The 20,880-nt window shown below is 38.9% G+C and overlaps 1 protein-coding gene across 1 annotated transcript; it reads right to left on the bottom strand.

Moving 5' to 3' along the window:
* Positions 1-8,989: 8,989 nt before the first annotated feature.
* Positions 8,990-13,309, bottom strand: LOC137129553 (homeobox protein otx5-like). Its single transcript, XM_067508829.1, has 3 exons — positions 12,262-13,309; positions 11,071-11,222; positions 8,990-10,724 (listed from the first exon to the last, which is right to left on the bottom strand). Exons 1-3 carry the CDS (start codon positions 12,359-12,361, stop codon positions 10,086-10,088), a joined length of 891 nt encoding a protein of 296 aa, XP_067364930.1. The 5' UTR covers positions 12,362-13,309; the 3' UTR covers positions 8,990-10,085.
* Between the last annotated feature and the right edge of the window lie 7,571 nt (positions 13,310-20,880).

Here is a 20,880-nt window from a genome sequence, read left to right as displayed (position 1 = left end):
TGTAGGGCTTCACAAACAGGCTGGTGGATGTGTTTGTTGCTAGCAGGACGCAGACAAACTGGTGTGTAAATATCCTCTGAGTCACAGACATGAAACAAACATGTTGACTTGTTTCCAGAAGGAGGGGGGCAGTGTTTGTATGTGCTCCTGTGTGAGCGTGTGTGTATGCAAGTGCATCAGTGTGTCTGACTAATATTTTGTAACTTAATGGAGGCACCCCCTGACCCCCTCCCCCCACCCCATCAGTGTGTGATTGGTCTGTGGCTCCAGCATCAGGGATTAGACCATGTTTCCCCACTTTATGTCCCCTGTTCCTCTCTCTCCTCTTTTCTATTTCTCTCTCTCTTTCTCTACACATCACATGATCCGTTACATCACGGGATTGAGGTCAGAGCTGGATTAGGGCGAGCAAGTGAGTGAGAGAGGCAAGGCAGGAATTACTGAAAGTAAAGGAGGAGAAGAGTGTTTTGGGGTGGGGGTGTTCAGATGGCCCACAGATGAAAAAGAAAGAAAAAGAGAAAGAAGAAAAGAGAGATGGGAGGTAGACAAAGAAAGAGCACACTGAGATAGAGAAAAGGATAAAAATATGCAGGGGGGGTTAAAAAATCCAAAGGGTCTGGTGTGGGATGGAAATAGAAGTCAAATACAAAAGAGCAGGGGACATAAATGTGGAACAGTGGTGTAAGCAAAGTTCAAAAGCTTAGACAGGAACTCAGTGATAAAGTGCACAGAAATTGTAGTTTATATTTAGACTGTAGTTTATATTTAGGTGCTGCTCTATGAATATTTTTAATATTGATAGACGTATTGTTTGATTGTTTTCATTCTCAACAAATGCAAAGCTGTAGTCCTGATGCTCAAAATATTAGCACAGTGGCTAAAAACTGTCTGTGCATATATTTAACACAAAAACAGCTTTTAGCTGTCTGGCTTTTTAAATTCTGTTTTGATTTCATGGTTTATAGATTTAATTTCTATTTAAATGTATTTATTTATTTTAGGAATGAATACCTTATTCAGTTTTTTCATACAATTCCAAAAATGTGTTAGTGGCAGTAGGAGGGCATAACAAATGACAATAATAGACAGCCCTGAGTTTAAAACAATATACCCATAAAAGTAAGCAAACTTTGAATTTAAAATATTCTATCATAATTGGGCAGCAGTTTAGGCATCTCTATATACTTGAATTAGCACAAATATTATCACTGGTAAGTGCCAAATGCAAAGCTTATAATTTGGCACCTACAGGGGAAGGAACGTACAGTGCCTGTGGTTATAGATCACCTGAGTGGACTCCAAACACCTGAGTGTAGATTTCTTTTAAAAGCAGAAGTTAAGGAATAAATACAACCAAATTTCCAAGTCACTAAAAGTCTATTGGAGCACAATAAGTCTACCACAAAAAAGGAGCGTTAGTGCAGTCGGTCCTCAAAACCTGTGGGACTGTGCAAGAAGGTCACTGTTGTGAGAAGCCATCAAAACAACGATTCCCCTGAAGGAGTTACATCCTGCTGAAGTGAAGATTGGAAAACTGTCCAGGCTATTGGCTGCACTTTTCCCATTATTTAAGATGTGTTTATTAAAACTGCAATGGATCTTTTTCATTGTCTTCTTAGCACATTAGGAATCTTCTCTTGCAAATGCACTGTAAAATCCAACAGTAATCCTGACGTAAATGAACTTTACCCAGTTTTAAACAAATGCACTTCTTGCTAGTTGTCTTCAAGTTAGAGGTAATTGCAGGGTGAAAAAGACCCTTTAGTCATTGTTTTCAGGGAAGCTAACTTAAAACAATCAAGTACAATAGCAACAAATGAGGGAATGACACTACTTAACCAGTGGGAGGCAGCAATTCAAAATAGGTGCTTAGTCTGCTAGGAAAACTTTTAGATAGGTATTAACAGGGTCAAAGATAAGTAATAATGAGGTAGAAGCATCTTATTGCAATTCATAAACCCAGAGCAATTGACTACTGACCTTTTTCTGCTCTTGTAAAATCCCCCGCTGACATTCAGGACAAATACATTTTTTCCAAGTGTTTTTTTTTTTTTTTTATAGTGTAGTGTTGTCACAATAGTAATGCACGTTCATTATTTTGGCCCAATTTAAATAAGTCATTTAAAAGACAATTTACTCAATTTGAATGTTTGTTTTTTTTGTCCTTTTTTGGCCACGGCGGATCATTACTTGAAATAATAATTTTGAGTACTCAATACTGTGTTACGAGTACACCATAAGTACATTTTAAGTACTATACACTGTTTTTTTAGTTGTGTTTACTAAATTGTAAGTTGACTACACTTAATAAACATTTGTAAGTAGAAATACAATTCACATTCCAGTTTACTTGGGTTTTTTTCAAGGCAATCGGTTTGCATGCTTTTTTTAAGCAAGGTCAGCTAATCTGAATTTACAGTGTGTGTCAACACATTACCATGGGTTTCAAACATTTTTTTCCATCCTTTTTCAAAACAGTTAACACACATGTCATTCAGTGAACCAAAACTTTGCTGTATTCACTGTGTAAACTAAAGGAAAACACATGTTGCTGACAAAAATTACCTCAAGGGTCAAGTTTACTGTGACATCTATTGTCAGAGTTTGAAATGAGAATGACTAAGTATGAATTTACTGTGCTGCACTGTTGACAGAGCAAAGTGTCAACAGTTGTTTCAACAAATTAATTTATAAAATGTAACTGTCAAAATGTCAATTTGTACGTCTCACATTTTACTTTATAGAATCCACAGACTACTACACACTGGTGGCAGAGGGACGATTTTCAGTGCTTAACGGGGCTCTGACATTGTAGATGTGGTCATAGCACACAATGCAATCAAAATGGATGAAATCCAGGCAGCCATAATTGTTTGGCCAAGTTCTAATGAACACAAGAACATAGTATTAGAACAGGCCATCTTAGAACAGGTGTAGAGCGCAGCTGGGTTTGTTATCTCTAGAAAAATCCCCTTGGAATATTGGGATGTTGATATCTACATTTTGTATTTTGTTGTCCACTCTGTAGTGACTGATTAAAAGAGTGTGAAAGTTTGAGCATAAGTCATGTTGTTTAAGGGAAAATTTAGCTTTTGTTGCATGTTTTTTCAGTGTAAGAGCATTTTGCAAACCAAATCTGTTATTTTGAGCAGTGAGCTTCTGTTTTGGCCTTTGTGATAACTGTTTAAAAAACTTCAGACGTGACTTCACGTGACTTCAGAGCGGACAAGCAAATGAAAAAAGCTATAAGTCTCTGCCAGAGTTTGTGGGAAGACACGTTAGAGACTCTGAACTGCCTGATGATTTTTGCCTGATTAGACTAAAGTTTGGCTTGTTGGTCATTAGATTAAAGGTGTTTAGCATAGGGCACCTAATTATGAGCAAAGCCCATAGGGAAACCCCTGATACAGTCTTCAAGAGAATTGGGACACTGGAAAAGGTTTGTTGCATTCTTTGCTACAACGAAAAGACAACAAGGTAAATTTGGTTATTTTGCAGTGCTTTGTGAGGATATGTGTTCACTTTGGCATGAAACAGTGTTTTATGTTGATCAGTATTTTAGCATGAAGTCAAACGAAATCATCAAGATCAAGATTAATAAAACTTAGGTAAAAACTTTCAAAGTTGTATGTGTGTGTGTGTGTGTGTGTGTGTGTGTGTGTGTGTGTGTTTGTGGATGAAGGCGGATGATTCTGTCCTATTAAATGCTTGGGATCCCAAACTGACCCTATACTGGCACTGAACAACCTACGAGAGCTAGACTACGGATTAGACTACATCACACTGGCACGAAACTGGAACTGGATGGTCCTGGGGTTCCTCCAGGCTCTTGTCCAACCACAGCTATGTAGGCACAGTCACACAGGCAAGAAAACGTGGTTGTAACTTTGCTTTGTTTCAGTAGAAGGTGGGGAACACTCACTTTAATATGAGATTCCTGTAGCAGCATCCTTCTTACTTCACCGTTTTCCCTTTAAAACTTCCAGTTTTATCTCTCTGCACAAACACACTGATGTTTGGTGGACTTCATCTGTGTTATGTCAGGGTTTTTTTTTTCTATTTTTATTTGGAAGAGGTCAAAGTTTAATTAACAATACGTTATGCCCCATGGTACACTGGGCCTGCGAGAGCATCTGTTACCAGGGGGGAACATTGGAACCAATTTGTCATGTGGAGAGGAAGAAGACTTTAATCCCAGCAATCAAAGAAGAAATGTCCGGAGAAAGGTGGACGTACAAGTGGAGAGATGATGAGGAGAGAGTGACAGCATGGAGAGGAAAAAGAAGAGGAGGAAGAGGAGGACAAGCAGGAGGAGGAAGAGGGAGACTGTAATCCTGTCTAATTCACTTAGTGTTGTGCTGAGGGGAGCAGGACACTAAGAGGATTTGGAACATTCTCTAAATTAGATCAGCAAGAATAACAAACTGCAAGGAGAGGTGGAGTAGAGGGGACGAGGGGGCACATACAGGGAAAGGTGGACTGGAGAAAGGGGATGATGAGGGAAGATGGCATGAAGAAGGGCAAAAGTGAGGGACCTAGGCCAAGGAGCCAAGAATGGACAGACAGAGAGACAGAGTAAACAGGAAACAGGAAAGGATCGTTGCAAGTTTGGAAAAATTCGTATTTAAAATGGTTTGTCTTTAAGCAGGTGACTCGATCCCTGACAGAACATAGTCAGGAGCTTTCACGTCAAAAGCTGCAGAAAGAAAATATTTCTAATCAGAGTCCACCAGGGCACAGCACACAAAGTGCCTGAAAAAAATCCCTCCAGTGTCTCCAATTACATTTAGCACGTTTGTGTTCGATCTTCTGGCACTGAACACCAAGTGCTCACATAATGACTGAACAACATATGATTAATCTGTGGATCTAAACTCTGACTTTTACTATTAGTGATATTAACTGAGTGTTAAGTTGTAATCTGCAGTAAAGCCCTTAGCAGAAGTGTATGCTGAGGTTGACAGTGGCTGGTTGATCCATTCATACTGTAATACTGATCCTGTTATCACTGCTGGCTGCAGATCACTCACACCTACTTACACTTTACTGTTACTATGTGATTCAGCAGCAGTGCTGCTCCATTACAAATCTTATTTTATCACCAATGCAAACGTCGCTATGTTTTTTATATAAACATTTGATTTTCATAAATGTATTGCTTACAACAATTCATTACAGTTTGCAGGAGGATGTTCATGCCACTGGTTTTACTGTGTTCCGTGTCATGCCTGGTAGCTCAATGGTCAGAGCATCGGGTTGAGATGCAGAAGACTGTGGATAGGTGTGGCCCCGCCCAGCCACCAACGGCCACCTTGATGTAAAAGGTGTAAAATAAAAGATGTAAAATAAAAAAGCTGAAAGCCGTTGATTAGCGTCATGACTTAAAAAAGACAGTTAATAAATGTCTTATCTTATTATTATTATTAAGCTTAGTTTAGGTTTACTGCATCCTAATCTACAATTTTTTACAGGCAATTGGTGTATTTAATATAGAATAAATCACTGCAGGAAGCTTTTGCCATTTTATTAAGATCTTACAGTAATATAAAAACATAACAGTTACATTTATGACCCTAACCTATTCCCCAAGTTTATAAAATGGTGTTTCAGAATTTCCTTTATTTGATTAATAAAAGCACATTAAAAACATATTCTATATTCCATATTCACCAGAATATATTCCATATTTATTATTTTCAATAATGAAAATAAAAATGACAAATTGAGTAATATAACAATAATTGTTAATACATCTTTCCTCCAAGTTTATATTTTAAAACTGAATCAATTAAGCAATATAATCATAACAATTAATATTACACATTTGGAGTCAGTTGCCGTAGAAAAGTATTGTATTTTATATTAGTTTATCCATATATATTTTAATCTACAGAGATCAAAATCTATTGAAAAAAACAAAGTGCCAAAATTCTTAAATTCTTTCAATCAACGTGGAACATTAATATTAATTATTAAACAATGTAATGTGTCTGGATAACATTATCTTATGTGGTGATATGTTCTATTTTAGCAAGTAAATGCATACTTTTATTTTCCCCCTGTATAATCTTGTTTTTCCTGACTTCCAGAAAAGGAAGTCAGTTCACTTGTTTTATAAGGAAACAAATGAACTGTGTCAATCAATACATTCTGCAGATTATGTAAAGTTCACATTAATTTTTAATCACGTTTATATTTATCTGTAATAAGAACCAGAATCAGCACTTTCCTGTGCAGCCATGATACCTACCTTTTGAAAGGCTTAAATAAAAGGCTAACTAATTATAATCGTTAAGAATGTAATGGCAGTACAACTATCTATATATGTATGTTTAAAAGATCAGTTTGTTTTAAAAAACGGTTTGCATGAGTCATGGGTTAAGACCGTAGAAACCTAAAAGACTGTTCTAGGTGCATCATTGGTTAGAACTGATTAGTGGGTATCTTGGAACACATATTCAGCTAAGTTAAATCATTTTAATTAAACCATTCTTGTTTTGTATTTTAAAGCCTGTGTGACACTGTCTCATTCTTGCACAATATAAAAGAATATTCCTCATTCTATGATTCTACTTCACCTCTCTGAAACTCTGATTTCCTTAACATTTGATGGTATTTAACCCAAGTTTACTTTTTTTTGTCTGTAGCCATGAACTTGTTTGCATGTGTCCCTACATCTCTGAATTCATAAAAGTATGTTTGATGATGTTCACATTTGTGCCTCTGCATATGTGAGGTTGGGCATGTGCTTGGCGCGTGTATGGTCGGCGGCACTGGGATTAGGAATCGATTAAGAGGAAATTGGACTGCAGGCAGTAGCAGGGAGGGAAGGAGGGAAGGAGGGAGGGGTGATGGGGAGGCTGGTCAACTCTGGCAGCAGCAGCCTGTGGCATGATTACAGTGTGCTTCCAGAGCAGGTCGGCCACCAGCTTGTTTGCTGGGGATTAGAGAGACGAAAGAAATGAATCATATTTCTAAGTCCTGAGTATATCTGTGTCTGTGTCTCTGTGCTCCACAGTCCATATGCTGCTGCTGGAGGATTACAGGAGCACACCGCCCACAGAGCACAGGAGGGGATCTATCTATCTATAAAACTATTACAGTATAAAATTCACTTGTCAGAGCATGAAGATCTGTGCATCCACACAGTGCAACATTCAGTAGTTAAAGGCCTACTAATGCCTGTTAGCGGCTGCAGTCTGGTGCACTTTGTTAATGAGCTTCAACTGTATGTTGGCCAGTGTTATGCTGTGTCACCATGAGGCTAAAAGTGTGCAAAGTGTAACCAGGCACCCTGAGGACGAAGGTGCAACCAGCAGCCACTAATGGCTCTGTGTAATCACTGAATACTGCTGAATGTCTTTTGGAAAGTCACATTTAAATGTTGCAATGTGACGGATATGACTAAGTGCAACAGCATTGCAAGGTGTGCAGAAGGGAATTCTGACATACACCTTTCCAGTCATAGAGACATGCCACTGCCACGGAAAAAAAAACTCGGAGTAAAAAAAGTGTGAAGGGTAGGACAGAAACATTTTTATATTACAGTTCAGTTCGTTTTTTACAGTTATTGCAAATTTTCCCTCCTACACCAATTAATAGCAAAATCTATTCTTTTTTTCATTAGGGAATTGTGAGAGCTTGATTCAAGACCTTTAGCCTCATTTAAAGACCCCCAGCATTTCAACACATCATTAGCTAATAGCCCACCTAAAACATTTCATCCTATGGACTTGCAACAACCTGCATTGAGCTGACCCCATGATCTATAGGTGGCAGGAACACAGAAACATTCAGCAATCCAAAATAATCCGCCCATCTCTCAAACTTCAGTTTGGGTCTGGTGGAGCAGGGTGGGATTCAGCATTGTGGTCAGTTCTAATCTGTTTTCTGTCCTCTTTGCCCTGCTGCCTCTCATCTCTGCCTTATACCCACTCAACCTCTTGTATGGATTAGCTGAGCGCTCCCAGGAAATAATTCCCCTCTGTGGATCTAAAACACTATTTTTTTCTCCCTTTGCAGCACAAAAGGCCAGAGATTTGGAAGAAAAGCACGTTATAGGTATAGCCCCACCTTGGTTCAATGCTGATAGCCAGTGTTCAGTAACACAAATCGAGCAACTTACAGAACACAATGACTGCTGAGTTTTTTGTGAAGTCGTTTAATGTCTCAGAAACATTATAGCTATCTAGCAAGGTAGAGGTGAGACCTATCAAACACAGAAGACAGATGCAACATATAAAATAATTCATGTCAGAAAATAAGCAGAGAAGATTAATAATAATGCAAAAGATAAAAGTACAGTAAATGACAAATAAGCACAAACAGCATTGTATCCTATTACTGCTACTTTTATTGGATAAACCCCTGAGTTTGGAAAAAAAAGAAGAAAAAGAAGCAGAAACCAGAAAAATCTTAACAGAAACAAACAAAAAGTTGGCAGTTTTCTAAAGATTATGAAAAAGAGTGATTCTGTTGGGCAGAGTGTCTGCATAACAACACATCGCTGATACCAGACGTGATTGCATTTTCAAGTTTTAATATTTACAAAAGAACAACAAAAAAGTGTATTAGCAATGTCCTCTGGAGCTGAAGACATCACATTAATGACGATATTATTAATACTGATGATAACAATATGAACTTCAAAACAAATTACGACAATTTTTACTTTAACAAATTCACGATTTTTAAAGAAACGTAAAATTGTTGAAGTCTAATACAAAATAAATCAAAGGATACATTAAACACATAAAGTGGTACCCATTACATGTTTACAGGTTGAAGTTGAGAGAGGCACCAAACTCTCTGTGCAAAGGGAGAGCTGCGTGACGGCCCAGTCCCTTCCCTTTCTCTGGTCCAGTCTTTTCTCCAATCATCTGTCTCACTCGAGCAGTTTCTACTGCAAACAGTATGTATGACAATGTGTAGATACAAGATCTGCTTCAACACTATGCTAATGAAACGCAGTGAGACGCAGTGAGGGGGGGGGGGGGGGGGGGGGGGGAACTCAGCTCCCAATAGCCACAATGTGGCCATTGTTGCCCCAACTGTGTGGAAGTGATCCTATTAAACTAACAATGTATGAGCCGTTCTGCTAATGATTAAAACCACGCTCAAAGGCAACGAGTTTGTACTGCAGTCACTTCAGTGACCAACTCTACTCCCTCTGATTGTTTTACACGCAGGGTGTTGAGGGTCCGTATTGTAAAAGGCTACTGAGAATTGTCGGCTTCAGTCTGCTATACAGTTTTCACACGGTACTGAAGTGGCGGCCACCCTGTTATGACGCCTGTTTTAGAAGTCAGTGTTTTGAGTTGTTTGGCTCAAAGCTTCTTCGAGTCAGTTCGAAAAGCAGCCTCATGAAAGAAACATGTCACAGAAAAATACAAGACAAAGTCTAGAAGGAAAAAGTAAACATGCTTGGGATCTTTCCAGTTCTTGTGCTTTAAGACTTAGATTTCAAAGGCTGTTGTGTCGCTGAAGCTGTTGTGCTGTGGCAAAAAAAAATTTGTTTGTTTTAATTTTTTTCAGTTAAACATTCATAAAATAAACTACAGAACCAATCAAAAGGATGTATTCAGCATGTGTCAAGTGGCCTCTCTTGCTTAGGTTTCTGTTCATGTTCACTCAATTCTCTTGTCATCTGCAATAGTTTTACTGTGCTTAAAGCACAATTTCAACCATCTGCCCCACTGACCTGGACAACTGAAGCTGTTCCTTCTTGCTAATTAAATTTTATTGCACAGATATTGCAATATTTTTTGTTCTTAAACAGCCACTCCTTCGTTTTAAGGTTGATATCTGTGGTGCTTAACTTAGCACCACAACTGTCATCTCTTCATTACAATCACCAAGCATCAACAGACCAGTTATTGTCTGCAAATATATTTCTATAACAGCAAAAATAACAAGATATTTGCATGTGATTACTTCTTGAACTCATATGGTTAATTGATTTCTGTGCCCCAAGTCTTCCTTCCTCTACAACACAGCAAAAGTAATCTTGGGTTCTGTACTCGACTTTGATTTTCATTGATTTCTCACTTTTTTTCCTTCCCTCCCCACCTCCCAATTTCTGTTATCTACAAGACCTGGAACTTCCAGGAGTTCTGGTCTTTGTAGTCCAGACAGTCAGTGGCATTGAAATTGAGCTTCCAGGCAGCTTGGTCCTTGTAATCTAGACAGTCGACAGCTCCAAAGCCCAGTGAGGCAGCCGTGTACCCCTGTGAGGAGAGCGAGGCTGGGGACTGGCTGAGGGGCCCACCCATGGAGGAGGCTGTGATGGGGCTCAAGGCTCCTCCAGTGCCTGACAGCTGCGGGTGCATGGGGGACAGGTAAGAGGTACAGTCCAGACCAGTGAAGTACGAGGAAGAGCTTGCATAGCTCTGGCTGTAGGCTGGGGCCTGAGTGTAGGTCATGGGGTAGGTGGTGGTGCGCTGCATGCAGGGGGTGGTGGAAGCAGACAGAGGATCTGGCAGTGGAGAGATTGAGGCTGGGCTCCAGATGGACACTGTGGCACTAGCTGAGCTGGAGCTGGGGGTGATGGCGGTGCCTGGAGGAGGGGGTGGGGGGCTGTAGGGTCCATTGGTAGGGTTTGCACTGGCCTCTGTGTTGGCTTCACGAGCAGGGGACGCCTTCTTTTTAGGGGGCCGTGGTTTGGACTGGCCTGTGCTCTGCTGCTGCTGTTGGCGACACTTAGCACGACGGTTCTTGAACCACACCTGGAGGATGGCAGGGGAGCAAGAGAGGGTGAGGAGTGGAGGGTGGATGTTTATTAAAAAAACCTTCAAATTCATTATCAAAGAAACTAGTGTAAAATTACAGATTATCAGAGTGAAAAAGATGTACAAATATTTTCATCACAATTTTCTTTTTTCAACCGATTAGCCCCCTGTCTCTCTGTCACAGCCACACACATGCATACAGGTCTTTAATTTCAAGGACCTTAACCTTACAGTAACCTTACATTAACCCTACAACTATATCTTATCCTTCAACCACAAATTTGAACTTGTGTAGACGAGGCAATAAAGCTTAACCATAGTAGTGAACTGCAGGCAATGTTACCTGGACTCTGGACTCGGGAAGGTTGATCTTAAGAGCCACCTCCTCCCTCATGAAGATGTCTGGGTAGCGGGTTTTGGCAAACAGCGCTTCCAGGATGTCCAGCTGTGCGCGTGTGAAGGTGGTGCGCTCCCGACGCTGTTTGCGCGGGGTGCCTACAAGAAAGAAAATGTCGTTATGTATGTTGTTATTTCCAAAATTTTATATAAATTCGATAGAGATAACCACAAATTATGCAATTAATTATTCTTCTTAAATATCCTGATAAATACTGTGTTTTAATAAATTACATCGCAAAACATTTTTGAGTAATTGCTTGTGATCAAGTAATACATTTTATTTAAAAAATAATACAAGAGAGTGTCCTCCTTTAAAATAGGATTCCAACACAGACTTTTTATTGATTCGACTTTAATAGACATCATAATTTAATAGACATCTGTCATTTCCCAGAAGATATTGTGGAGTAACGAAAAATGTCGGGATGATTGCTGCGTTTTATCGGATTGAATAACATTATTTTACATAATCTCAAACAAACGAGATTGGCAAAATCGAAATATACAAAGAAAAAAACGAAAATGCGTCCGTGTGACAGACGGGACTTTATCATTTATAATGTCCGTCATTGCGAGGAGGCCAAGTAGTGTAACACACCCCTTTGCAGTCAGTGCCACCATTACATTCAGACTCTCTTGTCAAGTACGACAGATGCTGATCAGCTCATGTATGTGGCCAACCAGAAGTGTTCATTCATGAAAGAACATTATGGCACAAAATAAAGTACAATGGGCATCATTTTGGAAATAGGTTACGTGATAAAGGCAACAGATTGGACTGTATTTCGATATTAAGTCCCTGTGAGAACAGGACGCGTCTCTATTCACACAGATTTTTATTGTTTTTTGACTCTGTAATCCGCTGAACTTATAGGTCAAGTGAACACATGTTCTGATGGCTGAATACGTGTATTCATACTCAGACTATAACCTCACACTTCAATAAATAAAAATACACATTCCAGATAACTGGCCTTTTTTTACTGACCCTTTTACGCATTTAATATAACGACCTTTTTTTGAATTCCTTTGGTTTCCGTATTTCAAAATAATCATTTGAATTTGAAACAACGTTAAAACTACAGATGGTAATAGATTAGAAAAATACAGTAACAAGTACCAGACTTTTACTTACTGGGGTATCCAACGGCGGCTGTGTGCAGCAGATCCATGCCCGGGCCGGACAACGTTAACCCGTTCACGGCGTAATGGGGTTGCTTAATGTAGGACATCATGCCTCCTGTCGACTTTAAAACACTCCCTCACTCTCTCTCTCCTTCTCTGAGACCGGGGGCCGAGTCTCCTAGCTAGTCTCCAGGGGGTGTCTCTCTCTCTCTCTCTCTCTCTCTCTCTCTCTCTCTCTCCCCTTCTCTCTCTTTCTCCCTCTCTCTTGTTTTGTAACTCCCTCCCTTTCTGTTTTTCTTTTACCCTGGGTTGCTTGTTTCTTAGTTGTTGTTGTTGTTGTTTTCTCACTTCGTCCCTACTATTGTAAACTAGTCTGATTTAGTGCGGCAGGGCCAGGCACCAGTATTTTTACTAGAAGTAGCTACAGTTCGCCTCACCTGTTCAGACCTGACGCGTAAAAACGGCTGGTTTTTGATCAGCCGTATATTTTACGGTTTCTTTGTGTAGATAAAAACGATCACAAGAAGTCAAATCAACGCAAGGCTGTGAATTAAGACAGAATAACAGTATGATAAAGTCTGCCTAAACGAGACCCCTGCTACGATGTTGTTTCTCTGTCCAAGTCGTGCGTAATTGCTGTGCGCATGGACGTCGCCAGGAAAAAGGTGCCAAAAGTAGAAGTTCAGCCGTCTGAGGTCTGGTGGGTGCTGAAGTGTGTAGGGGACCCTTGACGATCCCTGGTCTCCGAGCAGAGGATGTGGAACTGCAGGATGGACAAATGAGGCGAGCAAGAAGAGGCTGGCTAATTAGAAGTAACTTCTTACCCAAGTAGACACCCAGAGCCCTCCCTCTCTCCCTCTCTCTATCTCTCTTTTCTCTCTCTCCCTTTGTGCCTGTCTCTCTCTCTCTCGTTCTCGGGCGCGCTCATGCAAACTTACGCACACATACTATCATTGTGCGTTCCGGTTTGGTCTCTCTACGTTAACTTCATATAGAAATGTGTTAAAATGTTTTCGCTTATCCATGCAGCCTTTTGTTTCAACAAAACCACATACCTGTTGATATAGGCCTGCTTTAATAAAGATTATAATTATTTTTTAAGCAACATGGTAAACAAAAACAATTAAGGCAGAAGTAACACAGGCACCTGGCAAGTTTACCTCATACAATTAATGAATAATATAATCTGAAGCCTTTAAAGGATCTTCTGAACTTTTAAGTCTGTCTCGGGCATGTTTTTCCTCAAGAGAGATTATTTAAGTTATGAACGTTTTTGTAAATTGGTCTGCTAAAACATTCGTAGGCCCTGACTGAGCGTGAGCTACTGAAAGACGGCGAAGGGGGTACAGAGTGGATTAAAATCGACACAAAGACCACGTTGTTCTGCTAATAAATCCCCTTCTGATCCCCAACATGCTCCCTTTGGCCCAGTCATCCATTCATTCACTACACATATTATTATTATTATTATTATTATTATTATTATTATTATTATTATTATTATTATTATTATTATTATTATTATTATTATTAATTTGTAAATACGTGGTATTTGTCTTATTTAATTGACATATTTCATCACAAATATCAAACTTGCATAGTCTTGCAATTTATGGAGGAGCTGGTTGCAATGGCCAATAAATTAATGTAATTGAATTCATGGTTCTGTACTAACATCATTCAGTTCACAGTCCACGTGATTGTCCTTAAAGTTATTTCGTGTTGTTAATTTCTATCCGTTCTTCCAGCACAGGCCTCGATGCTTTGTCAAACTGCATGTTTTCACACACTGTGCGTCCTCACGCAGGGTTAGTTTGGCTTGTGCCATCCTCCGCACTCAGACAATTTCACAGTATCCAAAGCCGATTCTCTGCGCTTGTTAATTGAATCGGATTTCTTATAGTTTAAAACACACACACACACACACACACACACAGACCCATGTAGCTACAGCCCAAACTGTATAAGGGGTTTATCTGTAAAGCCAAAGCGGAGATATAAAGACACACACAGAGCGACAGAGAGACTTTACCGGCCTGTTTGAACTTGTGAAATCTCGAATAAAAATGATATTCGCCAGCTCAGGTGAGTGTGTGTGTGTGTGTCTGTGTGTGTGTGTGTGTTGACGTCTGGATAGCTCCTGTTTGCAGTGGACTCCTCACCTGCTCACGCTCAGGTACGGTTTGTTTGTTTGTTAGTTAGTTTGTTTGTTTGTTTTCTTTTCCTGTGTTGCTGCAGCAGCTTGAACTAAACTAACCACTGGCAGGACAGAGAGTCGAGTTACCAGTGGGGAGTCTCTAATATCGTGCGCGCTACCAACACGTGCACGCGCACACTTCACGCGCCTGCTTCTTTCTGACTGGCGTCTGTTGCGTTTTCTATAACACCGCTAAAACGTTTTCAGGTAAACTTTACCATATGAATAGTACATAAAAAGCAAAAGTGTCAAATTAATTAGCCAATAATTTTATTGTTTTTGCTTTGATGTTTATTTCAAGAGCCGCCTTTGTAAGATATCTAAAAGTAAAAGAACAAACACATTAATTTAAAACGTCGCAAAAAATAAATCAAATATTTGATTCATTTGAGCAATATAGCATGGTAACAAAAAATAAGTTCGAACAAGAGTCATTCAATTCAACTTTATTTATATATAAACATATTGTATATATATATATATATATATATATATACTTATATATTGACTTAACTGTCATGTACAGTTGTCACAGACAGATTTGCTTTCATTTAAATGTTTTTTAAAAGATTCATTTATTTAAGCAAGGAGATCCCATAGAGATTAGCAACCTACTTTTTAAGTGGGACTTGGCCAAGATTCAGTTCTTTATTTGGCATTAAGAACCTGAATTGGCAGTTTTTGAACCCCATCACTGCCCCCAGTGCCTTTGATAATTTTAAGTGTATGGGGGTAGGGACCGAACTTTGATCATGGGGAGCATTGTTTTTGTTATTATGAAAAGAAACTTAATTTGACATATTTTAATGACAAACAAATTGTTTCTATCATAAACAGGTTCTTCAAAAGTAAAAAATGCAGTATCTCTGAAAGGTTTTAGTGCTCAAACAGTGCATGCTGGGATGCATGTTCGTTTTGAAGTTGAATTTACTTTGAACTAACAATAAGCAAATACATTAACTTAACAAGAAAAGTACTTTATTTTATATGATGCTTTACGGTGTGAACAATTTCCCAATGCTTTACAATAAAAGTAAATTGTTATTAGATAGGCTGTGCCAATATTGTAGTTATAAACTAATAATACCTCTAGACCATAATAATACCTCTAGTAATCACATAGAAACGGATTTGTTTATTTGGTTTTTATGCTTTATATTGCCTACAATGAAGGATCAAAAATGTTGCCAGCATTTTGCATTTATTTTGATTAGACAACAGGTAGAAAGAATTAATGAAATGTATTGCCTATTTTTATGCACTGCATAGACTATTTTCATTCTAAGGAAGGCAGTTTAAAAAGTTTAATCTTCCACTTTTTAATATAGTCACTATACTGTACATAATTATAATGGCAAAGATAAGTACTACATATATCAATACTCTTTAGGGTCAAGGCAATGTCTTTTATTGTTGTATGGCATGTGATGTGTTCTGGATTGTTTGTTTGAAATTTGTTCCGTGATAAAGGATTGGTGGTAGTTTAGATGCACTAGGACCCAGAGCAGAAGCAAATTAAGGACAACCAGCACATAAGAAGCTTAGTAGATCTAATCTATACTCCTACACACACACACACACACACAAACACACACACACACAAACACACACTGCATTTCATAAACATCCCATTTCACAACAAGCACGCATACACGTCCCACAGGCAAACACAGCCATTGTATTTTCATTTAGTTTTAATTTTCTCCAAACTCTTTTATTCCCCCTCATGACCTTAACTTCCATTCCACTTTGACAGAGAACATTTGCCCATATGCTGCACCATTTCTCTCATTCCATTTTATTAGCAAACATGGAACCATGAGTTCTTCAATGAACTAAGTGCAAAGAAATTCATTGCAAAAAAAAAAAAAACATTCCAGAAACACAATCTGCCTCCTGTTTGGTCATTGTTTACAAATAGCTGTGCAATCAGCCGTTTTTTGGTTTGATCAATTGTATTTCCACTAAAACAAGGGAATTGAAACTGAAATGAAGTCTAACTCAAATTAAATTTAATCATCTTTCTGATGAAATTTCCCAGGGCCTTTTTAAAAATATTTACAGGATCTACAGACTAAATTTTATGCTTCTACGTTTTATTACAGAAAAAGAAAAATAACAACCCAGCTTTTTTATGTGCATATGATTTTTTTACTGTGTGAAACAATGAAATGAGTAAAAATAAATAATTACTTATTTATAAATTATTAAGTGGATTATGTCATGGAATATCGAAAAAAAATAGCATGTCCCCAAAACACAAAACACACCCACATTATCTACACACGCAAACTTCACACACACACTTTTCCAGCTGTTGTAAATACATATGACATCATGTTGTTCGATACACACAGTGTATTTTTGTACGTCTGTGTGTGCACAGTGTGTAAGTATGTGTGTGAGAGACAGTTACACACTCACACACGCACAGAGTTCAGCCGATTTATCATAATATGCTTTATCTGAAAAGTAAGTATCTTACCTCGGGATAAAGGGAGGAAAGAGGGGTTTGTGGCCAGATTGACAGAGGAAGGGTGGATGGAGAGAACTGAGCGCTTACTGCACAGGGACAGAGAGCAGGACCTTCAATTCTGTGGCTGGATCGAATGTTATTGATAAGGTAATGGAGCATTATGGGACAGGAATGAGCTATGTTGACAGAGAGGGCCCCACTGGTCAGTGTGTGTGTGTGTGTGTGTGTAATGGACAAACAGGCAGGATGAGAAACATTGAAATAAGTTTGAAGGTATACTGTACCTACTTTGAGGAACTGGTGGATGTTGAATTTCTTACTGGAAGACACTGGGAGGAAATTTATTGATGAGGTGGGATGAAAGGAAAGAGGAGTAGAGGAACGTCATTATGAAAAAAAGTAGAAGCAGAGAGCCTGAGAGGCAGATGGGAAGGGTGGGGTATGGGAGTGGCATCAGGGTAGTCTGAGTTGTTCGAGGGTCATGCTGCTGATGTAGGGTTGCTTATGTAGATTTTAAATTTTTGCTTACCCATAAGATGTAATTTTGTATAAGAGGTTGACTCAGTTTTATTTTTTAATTGTCTGTTAATAATATTATTGTTAATTTTTGAGTATTATACATTTAAAATGCTGGTGTGTGTGTATGTGTGTGTGTCTTTGTGTGTGGCTATTGAGGTCAGTGTGTGTTAATTCTTCATTAAAGTGATGTGAGGATTATGCTGCGTACGTCTGAGCCATGTGTCTCTCTGCACAGCACTCCTTTTCCATCCACATCATCTACACAATAGACCATATGAAATGCTGCATGCAGGTTACATAAAAGGCCCTGTTGTCGGTCTGCGATAACGTGCCAATAGTATATGTGGGATATAAATGCAGGTTTGTGTGTGTGTGTGTATGTCAATGCATCTGTAACCTCAGGATTATAAAATAGGCTATACAGACGTGGTTTAGTTTAATTTAAATACACAAATATAGTATTTAAATACACTTCTGCTAATGTCGTACAACAATGTTAAACGTTAGCTGCACAGTTTCACAACAGTACTACAAAGTACATAAAACATTTGTCTATTTATGATTTAACTATTAAATATGTTTAAAATATATAAAAGCAGTCACATTGGTGCACTGACAAGATTTCCACAATTTAAATAATATAATTGCCTAACAAACCGATTATGGAAATTGGTTTTAAAAATGTGATTTTGTGGAATATGTGGTTGTGGTTATTAATAGTTCTATACTTTTAAATAATTACCCAAATTATAAGTATAAGTAAAGTAATATTTTTCATATTTTTGCCAGATTTAAAAGAAAACTTATGCAAGTAATTCACTGAATAATTTTTTTTTAATTTGTACACGTTCTGTAATGAGAAATTTCTGGTTTGCAATTGCTGCATGCACCTTTGTGCCCGTTTACGAAATAATCATTTTAATACCTGTTGTAAGAATAGTCTCTAGGGCTCAGTAGTTATTCCCCAGGGTAAGATGTGTCTGCAAGCTGACAACTGAAGACTAAGTTCCCTTTACTAGTTTACGTTGCAATATAACAGTTTCTTACAAAGGCATTTTTTTTCTCTGTAGGAAATTGAAAGAATTTCACGGCATCTTTAAATTAACTGCATTATATCTTCACTCTACATGAGACTCCAACCAGCTACTGAAAAGAAGACTGTGACCATGAGTTCATCTGTAAATAATGTCTGGCCAGCATCTCGATCAATTTCACAGACTGCAGGCCTCCTGCTGTGTGCATGTGTGTGTCCTGCTGTCTTCTGTGGGTAGACAGATCTAATCCCCTGCAGAAAGCAGCAGGTGGGGTCTGTACCCGGTACGTGTGTGTTAACAGTTATTATTTAGCCCCCTCCTTGACCACTGTCTCGGGCTTTAGCAAGTTAACACCTGTTCATGCCCTCATACTCATACATTTGTAAGATGAGCTGAGCAATTTTAGTTTTGTTTGCATAGTCAGACTGTTATCAAATCACTTAAAATTCACAGCCAAACTTACACAATGCCTGTATGAAAAAATGCCTGATTGTGATCAAATCAAAATCAGCTGAGCTAAACACAAATCATCTATCGCTATCTATATGCTTCATACTACAGTAGACATGAAATGTGTATATCACATAAATCATATACCTGATACAACATGCATTTATGTCTTTATGTTATACGAAGACATTTGAGCTAAACACCATGGTTAGCAAATCCTCACATCTTCAAAGAGCTGTTTGGGGGTTAAAACTTGGTGTTAGGAATAAGGTTAGATTTAGGTTGAGGTTAAGATTATTGTAAGGGTCAGAGTTAAGCATGTAGTTGTGATGGTTATGCTTCGGGTATATATCACAGTGTGTGTCCTCTTAGCTATATATCGGCAGGCTGGTGAGTGTGTGTGTGTGCATGTGTATAAGAACCCCCTTCTGGGCATTTGTTCTGGGGGCATATGTGTGAATGTGTGGTTGGGATGAGGCATTATTGATGCCAGTGAAGATGGGTGAAGTGAACTTCAGTGTGTGTGTGTGTGTGTGTCTGTTGTGGTACGGTAGCTTGCACACCCCACCCACTGCCACCCACCCCCCACCTGCACTCCCACCACCCCATATGGCAGTAGACAGCAGTAGTAATCATGGAAGTGGAGCAACTGGCCCGGAGCCTCACTAATCCTCAGCCACACTCCGACACGTGCCACACTGATGCATATACCCACCCCTAGACATACACAGAATCTCGCTTCTAACTAACTTTTTAACCACACACACACATTAAACACATTACAGGTATTACAGATACAGCATTATGCAAATGCACATATTGCTGTATACATTAAAGTAGAATGATATATGTGTAAAAATAAGGTTGACTGCCTAATGGAGTCTGAACAAACTCAGGATTAACATGCATTCCTAACAAGACAATTTGAAACTATTGCATGATCTCTTTTATAAAGATATAGCTTGCATGTTACGTTAAAACCTAAGTAGTGCAACAAAAGAATGGAGTGATTTTTGAGAAACACCTTGCACACATTCAAACACATTCTTGCACACATAAATAGAGACACACACTCACCCACTGTAACACGTACACACACCCACACAAAACCCTCCAAGTGTGACGCACAAGGACCCAAGGCTACAATGGTTCTCTTATCGTTAATTGGCTGTTTAATCCCAAGGAATGCGTCTGATTAGTACCCGCCGGTGGGTCGGTAACTTGCTCAACACTTTCCTTCACAATGGACCGGCTGTAGCAGAGATCTGGGAGAAGGCACACACATTAACACACAATGACAAACTGACAAAGGTGTGCAGTGCACAAGTCACACAAAGAAACGCACAATGAAGCAGACACGTGGGGTGGGGCCTTGTGTTAGGTTTACACACATAAAATGGGCTCACATACAGTATACAGCAGTCTACCCAGCATGCAACACTGCTGCAGAAAAGATACAATAGCCAGATGCAAAAAACGAGATTTAGAAATGTAAGCGGTTTTTATAGAGCTTAAAATTATATCGGACACTGTTTTCCCCATCAGCTGTTGCTGTTTCTACGTTTTTTTCTTTCACTCATTCAAGGGCCAGACTGTCACAAACTGTAAAATCTTCTATTTGACCATGACCACAAATACATACAATTATTCTTTTATGGCAGTTATGATTTGGCCTGCTGAGTAAATAATTAAATAGCATTAGCTTAAAATGCTTGATTCTGAGCACCTCCTCATTGGTCTTCAATGACATTATATTTTCCTAACCAAAGTTTATTTTCTTTGCTCCTGTTAAGAGAATCCAATGAGTGAGGAAATTGCATTTAAACGAGTTGGATTCTGTGCAAAGTTTCATTGTTAATACAAGTGTGACTTAGCCCTAATGTTTGTTTTGGGGTCAGATCTGGGGTGACGCATAGTGCATGCTACTGTACAATGTTCTGCATGCATCACAGA

Source organism: Channa argus, chromosome 6 (genome assembly GCF_033026475.1).
Source record: "Channa argus isolate prfri chromosome 6, Channa argus male v1.0, whole genome shotgun sequence".
Classification (NCBI taxonomy): Eukaryota; Metazoa; Chordata; class Actinopteri; order Anabantiformes; family Channidae; genus Channa; species Channa argus.
This window is presented reverse-complemented; position numbering and strand designations above follow the sequence as displayed.

What these genes read in the sequence shown, in the direction of transcription:
- LOC137129553 (XM_067508829.1), bottom strand. Translation starts at nt 12,361, where the DNA reads ATGATGTCCTACATTAAGCAACCCCATTACGCCGTGAACGGGTTAACG. An exon ending in AGCCGCCGTTGGATACCCCA is followed by an intron (nt 11,223 to 12,261) that starts GTAAGTAAAAGT and finishes TCTTTCTTGTAG; the next exon opens with GCACCCCGCGCAAACAGCGT. An exon ending in TTCCCGAGTCCAGAGTCCAG is followed by an intron (nt 10,725 to 11,070) that starts GTAACATTGCCT and finishes GCCATCCTCCAG; the next exon opens with GTGTGGTTCAAGAACCGTCG.